Source organism: Dicentrarchus labrax, unplaced genomic scaffold, assembly GCF_905237075.1.
Source record: "Dicentrarchus labrax unplaced genomic scaffold, dlabrax2021, whole genome shotgun sequence".
Lineage (NCBI taxonomy): Eukaryota > Metazoa > Chordata > Actinopteri > Moronidae > Dicentrarchus > Dicentrarchus labrax.
Window position 1 is genome coordinate 8,961,080 of NW_026136705.1, and position 18,639 is coordinate 8,979,718.

An 18,639-nucleotide genomic window follows, 5' to 3' on the forward strand; every position below is an offset into this window, starting at 1 on the left:
CGGAGTATGAAAGTCAGCACAAATTTAGGTTACAATGTTTATTTGCATCTGGACATCTTATATATCATTTTGTCCTAATAACTGTAACAAATCTTTTACACTGAATCCTCAAATTGAATTAATTATACTGTATCATCATTGTCAGTGGGGATAGTTGTATTTTCATAGGTCACTGGGAGCACTGTTGAGCTATTATACTTATAAACACTATTTATAACCTTATAGGAACACTAGCAGTGTTCCTATAAGGTTCAGTTTTGTACAGAAGCAAACAAGGCAGTTTGAACCAGCAAAATTCTGAATGTACTCAGCAGCACTGAACATTGCAGTGGTATGAACAGTGATATATTATTATTCATATATTAGTATTCACTTACTTACTGGTGTACATGTAGTCGAGGTGTTCAGTAAATGTACGAACAAAACTTCACTCACTCACAACCAAATTGATTACAGGGGCATAAATGTATGCAGTCAAATGTGAATTGGGCTCATTAACGTATCTCATTATATAAAACTGCTTCGGTTAGTTTAGGTTGTAGTAGCTACTCTATTTTCACTTCCACAGAATGTGATTGAGGTCTGAGTTATTTATTTCTACCATCTCTTTCTCCTTGTCGTGATCTAATGTGGGTGAGGAAGGTGTGGGTGGAAATCAATGGTCCTCTACAGCAGTGGTTCCCAACCTCTTTCCTTAAGGACCCCTTTTCTATCATTTAGTAAACTGATGACCCCTTACTAAGTGATATATTTTATGACTGTTTTATATTATATTCAAAATTGTGTAATTAAACAAAATAATGAACTTAGTAACAGCAAGAAGTTTGTGTAAAGCAGGATGATTTAAAATCCTTTTATCAATCATACAGCCCATTAGGGTTCTTAAAAAAAAATAATTGTCGCTGGCTTGGCCATTGTTCTATGAGACAATTTACTTCACATTTACTGTTCTTCACTTAAGTGAACCCAATGCTACGGAGCCCCTAAAGGGACATGGGAAAAAAAAAAAAAAGGAAACGTATCTAGTGAGCACAAGATACTATCTAGTGCGCACTAAATACTATCTTGTGCTCACTAGATAGGATCTAGTGCACACTAGATATGGATGGAGTGTTGTGGGAATCAACACATGGCTCATTTGAATATTAAAATTAGCCATGTGTTGATAGGTCACCACAGGAAAATGTAACCAATGAAATTACTTATTTTGACACACATTTTAAGCCAATAAGTATTAAACTAACAAGGTAATGTGTCAAAAGGCGGACTGTTTTTGTTTTTTTCTCAAAAGGAGGACAAATGAGTGTCCGGCTGCAGGACAGGGCATTTAAATGCGGACTGTAACAAAAGAGGTTACAGATTAATTTACATTTATTTTTTAGTTACAGACAAATTAGTTTAATATTCATTTGAATATTAAAATTAGCCATGTGTTGATTTGCCACAACACTGATCGTATCTAGTGCTCACTAGATAGTACTAGATAGTATCTAGTGCTCACAAGATAGTATCTAGTGCGCACTAGAAACGTTTCATTTTTTTTTTTTTCCCCCATGTCCCTTTAGGGGCTCCGTAGAATGCTGATATACTGTGCATATTTTTACAGTTTTCTTTCAAGCCTTCAAATCAAGAAGGCCTCATGAACCCCCCATGTATCTTTGGTGACCCCTAGTGGGCAATCTAATGTAAAAGGATAAAGGATTTCATTAAATTTCACTTGCAATCATAACCACCCAGATATTCCCATTCACTCGCAAATATGCCACATTACAGAAGCTGAAGACACTCAGAACTGTTTTACTGTCACTGTAAAGGTCTGGAGTGTAACATTTAGGAGGATCTATTTGGCATAAATTGAATATTATATTCATAGGTTTGCTTTCATTAGTGTATAATCACCTGAAAATAGGAATTGCTATGTTTTCATTTCCTTACAGACACTATGGGTTGCCTTCCATGGAGGCCACCAAGTTTAACTGCCATGTTTCTACAGTAGCCCAGAATGGACAAACCAAACACTGGCTCTAGATAAGAGCTGGATTGGCTTGGAAGGGGAGGGTAAAGCGAGGAAGTTGCGATCTACAACTACACCTCTAGATACAACAAAATCCTACACAATGGTGCTTTAAATGAATTGGAAACCCCAATTCCAAGAAAGCACAACACAACAAACAAGTAGAATACCTTCTGCAGCTGCCTGCAAGTACAAATAAAATGTAAGACGCAGGATTCTGTGTATGAGTAAGAAACAGGTCACACCAGTAACAGGTGAGAGAATGATTCAGACTGATACATGCACGCATCAGCTGTCGTTTTAGCACATCTGAACTCCTCTCTGCCGTCCATGGCCATCCACTTTTCATTAACCCTCACACCTGTCAGCTGTGACCTTGACTTCAACCTGTCTCTGTCTCATTTAAAGGATCACGCATGACACAGAAGCTGGCAGGGGACACCAAGCTGAGAAGCCTGCTATCATGATGATTAACACTGGCAAAGGAGCAGGTGCACATGAGTGTTTGTGGTACATAATTAGAAAGATTGAAGAGAAGGGGAAGAAGAAAGTTTATAGCACTTTTACCACAATTAGAAATGCTTTGTAAAATACTTTACAAAAGATTTCAAAAGAAGGTAAAATCAATAGCAGTTGGAGGTAAGATGTCTGAAGAAAGTAAGGTGAAGCTAATTCATGATTAGACAGAAGCAAGTTCCTAAAAAGAGTTTTGAAGGGTGATTTGAAAGATGAGATTTGGGCAGGCTAAGCCTCTCAGGCAGGTCGCTGATGGCAGAGGACTCTTTTTAATCTACATTTGGGAGCAGCCAATTGGGACCTAAGTATTTTTAATCTAGGCTTTGGGACAGCCAATAGGAGCCTGCTGGGTTCACACAGGGTTAAAAGATGTGTGATGTAATGACATGCCAGAACTATCCATGTGTTAAAGCTGCACTAAGGAGCATTTTATGTAAAAAATACCTCCACTGCATCGGTCTAAATCACCCAGTGAGAACAGCATCCCATTACTGTCACCCTGGAGATCCCTCAAATTATTTCCAGGGTATGGTGACTGGCAGTACATCTTCTCATTGCTGTGGATGTGATAAATTGTAATACAAACCTGTCTGAACAAAGGAGAGTTACTACTCTGGCAGACATCAGCAGTGTCTCACAACAAGCTATGTCCAATGGAAGGCCACCTTACACCTTATAGTCCAGTATTCAGCTGTGGTTAGTCTCATATAGTCCATATTGGTTAGATTTTTGGCCCATATATCCAGTCACTTTCAAAGCCAGAGCAGTGGATGCAAGAAAACAATCTAAAAATGGCTGAACCAACTCCACCTTCATCTGCCATGAAGAATACTACATTTTGTTGATTGGCATGATTTCTGCGTGTGGACATCCTCAAACCTCTTTTACTGTGATTTGGGGTCACCAAAATGCAAACTTGCCTCATTTAGGCTTAAAAATGTTTTTTCAGTGTTGCAGTAAATTCTGTGCACAGGTAACCCATACAAAAACATGAATTTCAGAGTGATATTGTAGTTTTACAATCCAAGCTATACAGGCTGCTAACAGGACACACGCAATCAAAGCTATTATCAATTGCTGAAAAAAGCATTTATGCCCAGTAAATGATAAAAAAGGTTAAACATTTTGCTCAGGAGTCCAGTTCAGGAGTTGTTTCCATAAATCCATTATCAACTGTAGCCACTTCGTAACATAGTTGCTATGTGCAGATATTGTAGAAAGAAAGCCATCACTGGACAAAAAAACGTATCTAATACTAACATTCTTGTCTACAGTCCAGTCTACAGTTTGCTATTTGCATTTAGTGTAATACTAATTCTACTTGTATACTGGTTCTTTCTCTCTTTAGGTCTGCCAAACAGCACAGCTCCTCATTAGGAAGCTCGACTAAAGGAGATCATGAGTCTTACATGGCTTCAGTGCCAGTAATGGAGCAACTAAACTGAACCTAATGCAGTGTTGCTGACTGGTTTGTGAGCTGGGCTTGTGTGCAGCTTGTGAAGAGATGGCGTGCTGTCAGTCCCTGAGGAAAAACTGCAGTGTTTGTTTGCTCCTAGTCCCATATGCTGGAGACAGAGAGAGCCTGACAAATAGATGGCAATGATGATAATTACACCACTAATGATGATGTCCTTCTGTACAGTGTATCTGCCACATATGGCTGTGTCTGCCATGGTTGACTAACAATGTACAAAGCTTATTGTTTTGCTCCCTTGAGCTATTAGAATGTTTTTATACTAATGTCTAATGGCAGCAGTGTACCATGCTTATGATATGAGTCCAAAATATCAATATCAGCCCTTAGAGATCCAGTGTGTAACATTTAGGATGATCTGTTCGCAGAAATGCAATATAATATTCATAGGTATGTTTTCAATACTGTATCATCACCCGAATACAGCAATAGTTTTGTTACCATAGAATGGGACGTTTTTATCTACACACAGACTGCCTTCCATGGTACCCGGCATGTTGAACCACCATTCCACAGCAGCCCAGAACAGACAAACCAAACACTGGGTGTAGATATGGCCCTTTGCATTTTTCACACATTCTGTAGTTTCTTACACACTTTACAGCCAGTTCTTATTCCCAGGTTGTCAAATGCAGACGCTAGCAGTGACAGAAACAGAGATCCTTGGATGACTATTGGTACAGAGTGCATCCACACAAATGAATGATCTACACTTACATCCACAGAATGGTTGAGTTGTACTAATACAGTTTCTAAAGCTGCATTGTTTCCATCACTTCCTTATGGGAGGTTCCTGTGTATGAAACACTACACTGGCATGAAGAGTTGGCGTGGACATAGAGGGAATTGGTAAAATAAATAAATTACCTTCCCAGTGTGTGGGGGGCTATTTCTGGTTCTTATGGCAGCTCGGCCTCCCCAGAGAGACTCCATGCTGCACTCAGGATCTATTAACAATTTAACGAGGAGACAGCAAAACTAGGTCACAGACAGCTCTTCCCAGCACCATTACAACTCCTTCGAAGCTTCCCCACCACCAGACTGGAAACAGGGATGACAGCATGGAGGACTGACACCGCTGAGGAATGATTGACTGAACAAGCAACCTGATGCCACGATGTTAGACTATACACTGTGTTTAAAATGACTTTTCTGTTACAACCACCTGAGCCTATTTAAAAACAGTTAAACGCCAGCTTTGGAAGATGAACAGCAGCTTCGGTGTTCGTCATGTGATCTAAAAAAAAATACTTCTTCCCATAAGAATACATTGTGAAAGAGGGTTAGGGCTGTTGTACAGTGGATACATTTTTTTGAGGATAACCCCTGCCAAATAAATTTTTCTCTATCAGAATTTTACCCATTCAGCTCGATAAAATTTTGAAAGTCTAGAAGATTCACCAGATTAAATCATTTAACGGTTAAAGGGCCGAACCGGAAGTTAGTGGCTCAGCCAACAGAATTCTCTAGTAGGTTGGTCTAGTTGGTTCGGTTTAGACACGAGCAGTAAGACTGGTTAGGGTAAGAATGTGAGGGTAAGCCAATCAGAGAGAAAAAATTTAAAAATAAATAAATATTGCTTAGTGTTTACCATGTTTAGCTCTGCTTAGTTTAGTGTGTTAGCATACAAGCTGAGGCTAAGGGGAACCTCATTATTTTCTGCAGGTATTTGGTCATAAACCACTGTATGAAAAGTCAGGAGATCGAGTCACTTAAGTTATTACAATTCATCCTGTGGGGTCATGAATGTCATAAATATCATGGGAAACCATCCGATAGCTGTCGAGACCATCATTGTCAGCGTGGTTAAAATGAAAGTCCTTTCCTTGCAAAACATATTTTAACTGTGTGTGTAGTTCACAGAGCTGTCACAGTCAGTGCACAGTAGGCTATCCGCTGTTAAAACTATGCACCACTGCACAGCTATCTAACGAACACTGGACTCTACTACTTTCTATTATTCTCCTGTATGTGTCCAATACCTTTTTCAATTTTCAGCTCATTAACTGTCCACAACAAAGCAGGTAATTATTTCATCCACGGCAATGCCAATCATTAAGAAAATAATGAAAGAAAATTGCTGTAATACTGTAAAATGTCTCCTCACCTTGAAACTGTCTTCCCAGACAAAAAGGGAAAAAAACAAGCTGATGACAGGCAGCAATAGAATAATGAAGTGTCCTCCTTTCCTGCATTAGGCTGTTGTTTTAGACAGAAAAGTTAGAATATGAAAGCTGGCTGACATCCTTATTCATCTTTATTTGATGCTGACGTGTTCACTAATTAAAGTGAGTCAGTTACAACCTGGACTTTAATTTAATTGGTAGTATAAATCATAAAGACAGTTTTCTAGCGGTAGAAAAGGGGGTAAAAAGGAATGACTACAGAGTCAAATACAATGAAGCTCAAATGACTGATAAAGTTAGCTCAAACATTGTTACTGACATCCTTTCCTAGCAGGACATTTTTGTATATGTATGTATTTTATGTATAACCTGGTTAAGTTAAAGTGTTATATTACTTATGGCTTTGGGCATGAGGATGTAATAGGATGGTTAGGCCTTGGTCATAGTTTTGACTGCACAGTGCTTTAGCAGCCAGCTACACAGTGACAATTAAAGGGGACAAATTATTTACATATTTGGGTATTTGGGTGGCCTTCCAAACCAAAAACTGTGAAAAAAATCAACCCAGTCCTCTTTTTTGTAGGCTGACCATGTCAGAAGACCTCAGCTTAAATGCTCCGTTCAGATTTTCCTACGTAAGAAGATGATTAATTTGCATAGTATCGCCTCCCCTCTGTCTAACCACCTCCCACACAGAGTTTGCCCTGCAAGCCCTGGATGTTCCTGAAAGCCTGGAGCTAAGTGCCTCAGCTGCCCTGATGTTCACTGCATGGACCAGCACAGAATTCTGCATGTCCTCCCATCATCAGAGGATGATACATACTTTATTTTGGATCATTTATTTATTTAGACTGATACATACGTCTACTTGCAGCATACACACATTTTGTATTTCTGTGTAACTGGAATTTGAATGAAACATGAATAAAGTGTTAACCCTTTAAGCGCCAAAGTCGCAAAATTGCGACCTGACGGTACTGAATCAAACAGCTTCTTTTTTTTTTTTCTCCGAATAGAGTGTTATATCTTGTTCATACTCCCCTCCACTAGTTGGCAGACCCGTACTTAGACCTTAGCTCAGAAATATGTCATGCTCCAATGCAAAATGTTCGAGGAAGTCCCGTCCAAACTGTTTGGTGAGAAAGCGGAAATAGTGTGCCACGGCGCTATTTATGCTGAAGCGGTATTGCTAGATTTAGGAGTTATTGAGACGAAATAAACTAAAATGGCAAGCAAAAAGTTGACGCTTAGGGAAGTGATGGGTCTCCTATTCGCTGACTCTGATTATGAAGGGGAAATATTACCTTTGGGAGATGACGGTCGGTCGATTAGTGAGCGTGCTAGTCACGGTGCATCTTTGCATAGCAATGGTGCTGCCGGGCAAAGCAAGGAAAACACACAAGTACAAACACACAACCCTTTGCCCAACATAGGTGGGAGTGGAAATGATACACAAACTCGTAGTGTCAGTAAGGGAGCTAATGGATGTGGTAGAAGTAGCGGGGGTGGTGAGAATAGTGCTGGGACCAGCGTAAGTGTTCACTCTTTCTACCGCGCTGGTCACGGTGCGTCCATGCGCGGCAGTGGCGCAGCCATGCGACGCAGCAGTGTTCACAAAGCACAAAACACACACGAGTCCAACTCTTCTCCCAACACTAGTGCGGATAGCACTCTCTTTGTACTGTGCCTTGCAATGAGAGGTTCCACACTCTACAAATACTACCAAAAAAAAATCATAAAAAATGCCTACTGTTTACGTGAGTTTTGTGGTGTAGTAATAGTTCTAGTTTACGACTGTTGGCTTACAATTTGCTTTTTCCCTGTTCATTTGATATTTGTACAACATAGCAATGGAGGGGGTGAATCTGATGAAATAAGTTCAACTCTCTTTCAAAATATCAGGTATTTCATGGAAATTACATAATCCAATATGGCCACCACCATATGACGTCAAAATATGCAAATTAGATGGGAAAATGTACTCCCTGGATAAACTTTAGGTCATTCTCAATATTTGTCTCATTTACACTTTGTCTGAAATTTAGATGTCAAAATCTAGTATTTTTAAAAATAAAACTCGGCGCCTAAAGAGTTAAGGAGAGTTTTGGTCATTTTTAAATCCAGTAATAAGTGTGGTTTTAGATAAAAACATGTTATTTCACAGAGGTTTTATGAAGATTCCCTGCATGTATAAGAGTTGAAAACCTGGTCCATGTAACATCTATCAATATAAAAATGTGAAATAGATTTGCTAGTAATCCTGTAGTAAATGACCGTAAGCAACACAACACATTTCTGTTTCACAGTCAAACTTTATTATGATGTTGACAGATAAATGATATAATAATATATAATATAAATGATACAATATTTAGTATATATTTTTATATGTAGTTTGAAAGGCTTTTACAAATATTTGAACGATAACTTTGGTAATAATTTTCTGACAAATGTTTCAAGTTAAAATATCAGACTTGTTATGAAATATGGATCCAGTACAGTTTACAGTTGGTTACTTAGCAGTTATTCAACTACATAAGCAAGTTACTTTATTAGATGAGTAATTCCTGTACTAATTCCTCTGTAGAACATGTCCGGTGGCGAAGTTTTTGGTTTAGAAGAAGTTATTGAATTAATATTGATGGTAGAAATGCAGCTAAACTCAGGAGGTACCTGCGAAAACACCAGCAAAGTTTCTTTAGCTTCTTTATTAAATAGAAATAAAATGAAATAAATAAATAAAATATCTCAACCCCTCAAATCACAAAATGCTTTTTCTCACTGCCCACTAGCGGTATCTAGCCATGCAAACAGTGTTGGTTTTAGTTGTCCAGGTTTTGAGATGTCAAATGCTAAGATTGAAAAGACTGAAATCTAATTTGCCACCCCATTATCCTGAACTCTTTCACTACGCACTTTCGAGACTGTAGCAGAGGCCATACCGTTTTAAAACTAGAGTTCAAAAGGAGGACACTTTGCATACACGGGGACATGCAAGCAGATATTTGTTTGGTTTGATCCGGTTTTAAATTTTAATGTTTTTCCACCAGATTACATAAAGGTGCATACACATACCACATAGCTAATAATAAATATACAAGATACAGCTCATGACAACGTGCCCTTCCAATTCAGATTACATAGGTCTAATAAACATCATACAGAAACTGTTCTTAATGTTTTTATCTGGGGATAAAGGGCTTTGCCTATACATATGAGTATGAGCATTTTCAGAATTTCAGTCCAACAACCAACCTTATGTTCTCTGTCTCTGAGAGCTTGATTGACAGCCTGGTGGTAGCAATCAACACATGGCTCATTTGAATATTAAAATTAGCCATTTGTTGATAGGTCAGGACAGGAAAGTGTAACCAATGAAATTACTTATTTTGACACATTTTTAGCCAATAAGTATTAAACTTACGAGGTAATGTGTCAAAAGGCGACGTTTTAGTTATTTTCTCAAAAGGAGGACAAACGAGTGTCAGGCTGAAGGCTGCGCCTGCAGCCGGACGGCATTTAAAAGCCGAATGGCCACCCTAGTGAAGATCCTGGTATCATGAAACTAGATGACGTAATGCATCCATTGGTATCAGCCATGTCATGCTAGCGAGTCGGGAAGGGGGCTAAACATTCCAAAGCTGGCTGGCATGGTCATTTTCAAAGGAATACCTTGACCTCTGACTTCAAGATATCTGAATGAAAATGGCTTCCGTAGGTACCCACAAGTTTCCCCTTTGCAAACACTTTATGCTAATCCCATGCAGTTTGGGACAAAAAACATTTTTTTGCATGTGAGTTTGCGCGACATTAACGATTTTCTACATGGATTTGAATGGCCAGGATCATTTTAAATTAAGTTATTAATATTTTACACATTTTACATTACAACAGACAACTGAAAGGAAGGAAGTGAGAGATGTGACCCACGTCGATTATCATAATTTATAATAACTGACAGTAAGGAAACAACCACTTCATACAGGAGCCGAATGCATAAGTTGCAGACGTTACATATTTATTGTTGCTTGACTGAAAATAAAATGTTTTTAAAGTCATTGTTAGAACTGTTATGGTATTATTAAGTACTCATATATATATATATATATATATATATATATACTCTGTATTGGCAAGTACCCAAATGTCACTGTACTTGTATTTGTATTTGGTCTGAAAAGTGGCATTGATGCATCTCCAGTAGAAATCTAAGATTAATATAAAACCAAAAGTATCTACATGGCTAATTACCATCAGGGGTAAATAAGATTTGTTCTTGACTTTGCAATTTGGCTAAATGCTCTTTACATCTCAACAGTGGAAACTTTTTTCACTCACCTAAACCCATACAAGAGCATTATTACAGTACAAGGAAGGTACAGTTTGCCTTCCAGCTGGAGTTATTCAAGTGAAACTAATGGCATAGCAGCATGGTTTTCCCAAAGAACATTAGCATGCATCAGGCAGAGTTGGGCCACCCAGCAGCATGCAACGAACTGTACAGAACATTCTTTTTAAAAAGCGATTGTACACTCTGAAGGCATAACTCAAAGGGGGAATAAGGAACATTTTTACTGCTCTGCTGCACAAAATACCTAATGTATCTGCAGGGACACCCTGTGGAATTTAAAAACATCCACGCCACAGCTTCTGTTTGTACCTGCTCACAGATGGAGAGCAGAGATACCAGTGACTGAATGGTGTGGTCGTCCATTTCAGGGCCAAAAAGTGGATGTCAAGCCAAACAATTAATGATGAGGCGGTATTTCTATTCAGACAGAGTGCATGGTGCGTTGTTTCTGTTGGATCACTGCTCTAATTGGCTGGCTCGTTTGAGAGTGACTTCATGGTTTGTGTCAGTTACAGGCAACCACAGCATGAGCAGAGACAGGTAGAGTGGTGAGCTGAGGGCTGGGCCACTGGAATTTTTTTTTTTTAAATCCTACTGATAGATTTTACTTTATAAAGCTTTAAAATTATTTTAAAATCATGTTTTTTTATATTTTGCTTCATCTATCAATCTATAGGGGACATGTTTGTTTTTGACAGGTACATTTACTCCTTTTTCTTGTATTCCTTTAAGATAAGATTGCATAGTGAATGACGTCTCAAGTGTATTGCTGTATACAGCAGTATGTGAATGTTAACAGCGCTCCGTCTGTGAGATAATATGCAATTCCCCTGAGAAATGATGTGTGACATATTAAGAGCCTTGGGGTAAACCTATCTGTGAGGCTCTATAGAAAAGCTGATAATGCTACTATAGCACTGATTCTGTCTTGGCAGTTTAAGTGTAATCTGCTCTATTTTCTCTTGTGTTGACCGTTCATATCCCACCCATCGCTGTCATTTTCTCTCTACAAAGCCCGGCAGAAGCAAGGATTACTCCGAAGCCGAGGCACCACCAAAGCCTGCTGACAGTTTAGATGGATTACAGATTATTTCAATGTAATCTCTGTTCATTGTTTAAAGATGGATTAGGGTCAGTCCTCACAACAAATCAGAGAACCACAGATTATATGGTAAATGGTAAATGGACCTGTACTTGTATAGCGCCTTTCTAGTCTTCCAACCACTCAAAGCGCTTTTACACTACGTGCCGCATTCACCCTTTCACACAGTGATGGCAAAGTCCATTCATACACATTCACACACCAATGCACGGCATTAGGAGCAATTTGGGGTTCAGTATCTTGCTCAAGGATACTTCGACATGACACAGGAGCCGGGGATCGAATCCACAACCTTCCGATTAAGGAACGACCCGCTCTGCCTCTGAGCCACAGCCACCCATATGTGTGTTTCAGGTCAGTAAGTGAGGACAAAAATCACATTCAATCAACAGGCGTCAAATGATGCTTGAACATTTGTGGAGGAGTAGCAGAGGCTTTTCTTTCTAATCATCACTTTGGTCCGGATCTCAATCACTTTATCAGTCTTAAGTCAGCAAAATTGAGTTTTAAGGAAAATCTATCCCCAACCACTTTTCCTCAACTCAACTTACTGTCTTTTTTACACTGATCAGCAACTTTTAACACTCTTATCTCATTAGTTTAATAAAAAAGGGCTCTGGTCCACTTTGGATGATGAAACAAATGGCTTTGCCAAGTAGCCACCATAGCCACCACTCTCACTGTAATTAAAGTATGAGGTAGGTGAACACAGCAAGAGACCACTTAAATACTGATGCATTGATTGAAGGACAGGTTGTCAGTAAAACAGGGTATCCCTTTAATATCCCTGCCTATGGCTATCTTCAAACAGATTTTATACAGATGACTAAGCAATTGCCATTTAATTATCAATGTGCTGCACAGCCCCCCACCAACATACAGAAAGTGTCTCACTGGCATAAAAATGACTTTACATTCAGAAGGCCAGTCAAATCCTACAACATCTAATGTCAAGCAGCACTTAAGCACAGTGTGCTGCAATTAACCTGCAACAGAATAACCGAGAATATACAAGAAAATCATATTTCCCGCTGGGGTGTTTTTGATAGCTTTTAACAGGCTGGGGCTGTCCACTAAGCTTTTGTACGAATTTGACACCAAATTCTTTCTAATAGCTGTCAGTTATACTATCGGAATGGGAGATTCTACAATGTCAGATATCTGACAATGAAGCGATAAATCCACTTCATTACATCAGTCTTAATTTAGTGGTTTTGTCTATATTTCTATCAGTTATTATTTATTAACCCACAAATTCATGTGCAGTCATTTTGACATATAATGGTAAACAGGTGTTACCAAGGCTCCGCTCCGTTCAATTTAGTGTAGCAGAGCCTTTCCAGTGAGCCAACGTGCACCCTGACTCCGTTAGACCTGAATGGAACGGAATTTAACTAGTGTCACTGGTAACACCTGTGTTTACCCTACTATTTCATGTCAAGATGGCTGCTGTGAAAAGGTCTATTGTGACAATAAATTGAAACAAAATAATTCAGGGCGAATAGAGACCAAAACATCAAACAAAAGAATGTACCCATACATGAAGTGCTGAGTAAATCTGGGTGAAACAAAGATTCACTAATCCCAACTCCCAGCACAACAAGACGAAACAGTGCAAAAGAAAATGGCTGCTCACCCTTACAGGGCAATAACAGTCCCATTCCAGCTCCCGCCCTTTTAGTTTGAACTCCAAATACAGTGGTTTAGATAATCTGGTTACAGTTATTTACACTGTTTATTTTGACAGCTCATTTTTTTAATACCATTACTGAATTATGCTTTAATAACTGGATATTTTACAATATTCTCAGTTAACCTGATATGAGACCAAGGTGCATATGAAAAGCCCTTCTTGAAGTGCTTATTTAATTAGTTGGTGTTGGAAAGTCACCACTTTAAACTTGCATTGGTCAGAAGATAAACAAACAAGCAGTCTAATAAAATTCTAAAAGCCCTGCTACTGGCCCCTGCATGCTGCACTGCTGCTCACGCTCTATATGACCAAAGTGATTTGACTATGACTGACTGACAGTGACACCCTCACACCCCAGTGCTTTCACATATGGGGACAAACTCTTGAGAACAAAGTAGATTAGAAACTGAAGTCAGAAATCATAAATGTATGTTGAGGCATATTTTGCAGGTGATCCAGACACATATATTTGGTAGTGTACAGTCTGATTTTAATTTACAGCCAACCCCCTTATTTAGTCTACTGTGCTTCATGTACTGAATCTTTTTGTGCAGCACTTTGGAAACCTTGTGTTTGTTAAAATCGTGCTATATAAATAAAGTGGATTGGATTGGATTACTGTGTTTCAGCCACTCAAAACTTGATACCCATATACTTGCACAGTATGCATGGTTATTGCCCCCTGAGCCACCAGGGTGCTGTGTAGGTGCATCTCCTGGTGTGAAATGAACAGGTAAATGGGTACAGAAGAAAATCATTATCTTTTGCTGAAAATCTGAAAAGTGGAAGTGACATATCTTGGCAACTGCTCACAGTTGGCTGAGAGTCTAATTAAAGTTTTGTCTAAGAACCTGAGACTTAAACCGAGGAGGAGTAAGTCTCCAGACCACAATGCAACCCAAACAGCACGACAGCAGCCACTAATGACAGTGTTTATACTTGAATAATCACATAAGATGGGATAAAAAAGATGCTGCTTTTGCTATATTAAAGTCAAAACAACACAGCCTCTCAACTAAAGGCTTCCACTCATGGATTACTCATCATAAGAGTTCAGTAACCTGATTATGGATGATCACTGTTACTGTAATCAACATAAAATGGAAAATTAATTGATTTTGAGAAATAGGCAATTTAGAGATCCCATATATATCTGATCTGTGTCTGATATGTTTCTTCCACAAAAGTCTAATTTCCACACTGTACAAGTTGATACAGGACCAGGACTGACTTCTAATGAACTCAGAGAAACTTCCACTGTAGGAAAAGGAAGAAAACCTGATTGTTGACTGGAGGGGGGCTTTAAGATTAATGTGAAATATGGTTGACGGTTTGTGCTGAAACTGAGCAGACAAAATATTTTTAACTTCAGTCTCCATGTTGTCATTATTTGCTAGATAGCGCAGCCTGGAAGTGCAGAATTGTTCATTACTATGGTGACGGACATTTAAGCTACTTTCACCACAGGCACCTCCAACTGCCTGATGCTGATGGACACATCTAAAAGATGAATCACACTAGATCAGATACCACTAGAGACTCACTTATAGCCTCATTTCTTCATATTAATCCTAGCACAATATAACAATTAATTTGACAATAATATTGATTGTTAGAATGATAATGCATTACTATAAAGTTGGCTAAGTGTGTGTGTGTGTGTGTGTGTGTGTGTGTGTGTGAATTTTAATATTTTATCAATCATGCCAGCACTCTCCGGCTGTGAAGCAGTTTGGATTTAGTGGGTTGTTGTAATGCAGTGTAACATGGCTTTAGGGATTTGATCAAAGTGATTATAAATAATATACTGCCTGTACTTGCCTGAGATGCTATTATCAAAGTTCAAGTGCCCCTAGAGAAACAAGCTGATATACTTTTATATGACAAGAGACTCAATAATTCCTCAGGCTTTGAAGGCAGACACTGAGTGGTAATTAAGCAAAATTTCTCTCTTTTGTCTAGAAAACAGTCCAACACTGGACAGGTCACAGCATAATGATCTAATAGAAATTTAAATCTGTTCTCCTACTTGTGAGAGTGCCAATTATCCTGATGAACACCGAAGTACCATTAAAACTTTGTCTGAGCAGAATAAAGGTAAGGGCAGTGGAGTGTGGAGGTAGATGGAGCCTGCCATTGATTTTTATTGAATTATTCATTTGAAGCAACGTACTCTTGTCTTGTCCGTGGCTCTTTATAGACAGATAAATCCATCACTGACATGAGCTGCAGCTGAATCTCCTAAGTTTTCCTATGTGTAATGTCTTATTTATGGGACTCTAACTTCAGTACACAAGAGGGTAAAAGAGAAGTCAGCAACACGAGTGAATCGTGTACAAAAAGACATCACAAGTCTGCAATGAAAGATTCACAAGGATGGAGGTGGCAGCTGGTGTTCCCAGCAGACAGCGTACATGTTGTGGCGCTGATCAAGAGGCAATATCCCATCCTGGAATAATTATCATAGCAATTAGTTTTATTTTATTGCATATTACTCTCCTGCAAAGTGAATCTCCAACAGAGGACTGCATGCTGCAACAATGGGTGTGTAGCTGCCAAGAGTGGACACAATCCACCACAGCAGCTCAACATACAGCAGGACATAGATTAAACACAGACCTACTGTACTGTATGTATTATCTGCCTTTAGTCAGTCTGGTTCCTTGGGGTGAACAAACTCGTGATAAGGTCTTATTGGAGTCAGTGCTCCCCCGTGCACACAGCGTGAGAATGTTTTATTTCTCTGGGTTTGCAGCAAGCCTTGAATAATTCAGTGACTGTAGGATGTTCTCGTTGCCAGTGAATTGTCTCTCAGAGCAGATTCTTGCTGGGGTCCCTTCTATAATCTGACATTATCAGAGACTCTCTCTGAAGTCCACTTACAAGTTGTAATGCCAGCAGCTCCATGAAATGATGCACAGTCTAACTGTGTAGGTCAATACTGCCTCTGCATCATCTGGCATGTGTACATGCTGGATTGAGCTTTGCTTTGAAATGTCAAAGTTAAGCCATATTTACCAACAGGGATGCGTTTTATGCTGTCACATATTCTGTCATTTGTCCTCTGAAGTTTGAGATTTTCAGATCTGCTGTTCATTTTCTTCCTTCAGCCCTCAAAAGTGTCACAGCCCTTCATGTATGTTGGCCAGTCACTGACACTGCTCATCAGTCACATCACAGCATGACAAACACAGGGAATAATTGACTTTTGCACAGCCGGTAACTGTCAGGTTGGATTTTGCGGTCCAATGCGATGTGCAGGAAAAATACATATATATTTCAAAAGTATCTATAATAAAGATTAGAATCCTAGAATTTAAAAAAGATCACGTTAATTGTTATTATTAAGGTGATTGTTGCTGTTATTATAATTATCAATTACACTGAAGGCTGCCGGTAGCCTATATTTTGGAGAATTTAAAAGCAAACTTCTTTCTTAACACATAACCACGACTCATTCTTTACTACAGTCGTTTGCTCATGCAATATTACATTTCACGACTATATACAAGCCTGAAAAGCCACAGACTAAGATAGTAAAAGTTCCGGTTGTTGAACAAAGCGCGACGCTCTGCTCCAACATTACACTTGTGCGTCGGAAATGTCTCCAGTTTCTGTTTTAACTTCACAGGAAGTGCTGAAACGTGAGAGTTGTCTTTTAAAAAGGATGCTGAGGGATGGCATGAAGGAAGAAAAGACGGTCTGCAGCCTGCTAAGAAGCACCTACCTCACTCATGGCTGCGCTGTGCGGGTCTGTGTGTGGTTCCCAGGTATGTGTGCTGCGCTCCGGCCGCCTGCTACAGTCCTCTCTCTCCGAGCCGCTGCGCTCTCACACAGGCTGCTTTTATAGCCCCGCTCTCCTCACCACATTTCCATGAGACCAATAGGCACAGAGCTCCTCGTCCCCAGCTCTCCGCTGTGGAGCAGCCTTCATATTTTCAATATCATCTGACACGTGTTAGGCTCGTTTTTAGTTCCTGTTGTCAGTGAACATAAGGGCTGATGAAAATTCAAGCAAAAGAATGAAATACACCCCCGCTGAATAATGGCGAGTCTGAACAAATTGGCCACATCAAGCTGCACATATATTAAATGACAAACAAATTAAATACATTTAGAGTATGACCACGGCTTCATCTTTTTTGGAAGAGAACCTCTCATACACACAGTACCAAATGAGTCATATTGCTGTTTCTGGACATGTGAATGCGGACATCCCCCACACATCTATAAAAAGTATTCACCCTAACTGTTTTAGAGCTGTGAATCACATCTGATATATTTAGGATTTTGGGACACGAGCAACAAAAAATTTATCTAAGTTAAGTATAAACATGAAACAACTAAATCATCCAAAATTGACAGTAAGGCCAATTTAAACAAACAAACAAACAAACAAACAGACATCTTCCAAGTTCAGTCCACCACGTGAGAGAAGGGCACTAGTAAAGGAGGCCACCAAGAGGTCTGTGGTCACTATGAAGAAGCTACAGGTTCCCATGGCTGATGAGATAAGAGATGGGAGATGCTCAGCTTAACAACTGCTGCCTGAGTGCTGCTTTACCATCTGCAGCTTCATGGCTGTTGTCAGGATGACATCTGGGCAGATGTTTGTCAAGTGTTTGTGGGGTATTCTGACACAAGGTGGAGGTTCCATGGTCTGCGACCAAAGCTGAGCTTATGTTTGGTGTAAGCACTCAGCAGTGTTGATGATGATGACGGTATAGATGATGATGATGACCTCAATTCACGCCTCAATATGTGCTGTCAGCGGTGGACCATGTTCTGTGAGGCAAAATTAGTTTTTTGAATGTAGTGTGGTGGCTGTGAACTGAGAGATATAATGCTTCTAGTTACAAACAAAATCAAAGAATCTTCATCTTTAACAACAAGATCTATCTCTGGATCTCTCTTTCCATGTTATCAGCAGGGATGCCACCCCCACTGCCTCTCCTCCATGCGAGTCACATATGCATAATGTGCTTCTATTTGATATTTTGAATTAGGTACTATCTAAATGAAATCCATGTATATTTTTCAGAATAGTTCATGAGAGAAAATAACAGTCTGAGCCTCAGTCAATTGATGTACTTTGACGCATTTATCCCCAAGGATTATGTTGTAGCCATTCTAGCCAACCCAAAACGTGTAAAAACATGGCCCAGGTTTAAAAATACCAGAATTATCCTTAATCGTATTGGCTGCGGGTGTATTATTGTTTTTTATTATTATCAGCAAATCCAATTAAAAGACCTCTCTAGAGGACTCTACTCTCCAGAGAATAGAAATGCTGAGCCACTTGAATAAACATTGGTCATATATAAATATATATATGAATATAAGTCTGGAGCTAAACAAAATTC

The 18,639-nt window shown here is 39.3% G+C and overlaps 1 protein-coding gene across 2 annotated transcripts in view; it reads right to left on the reverse strand.

The window, feature by feature from the left end:
- pcp4a (Purkinje cell protein 4a) overlaps positions 1-17,140 on the reverse strand; it is a 29,996-nt gene extending 12,856 nt beyond the window's left edge. The window contains exon 1 of one of the 2 annotated variants that reach the window (XM_051401316.1): positions 17,004-17,140. In XM_051401316.1, the coding sequence (XP_051257276.1) occupies positions 17,004-17,012 (9 nt within the window). In that variant the 5' untranslated portion in view covers positions 17,013-17,140. The remainder of the gene's footprint in view (positions 1-17,003) is intronic. The other variant, XM_051401317.1, reaches the window with a different exon arrangement.
- Between the last annotated feature and the right edge of the window lie 1,499 nt (positions 17,141-18,639).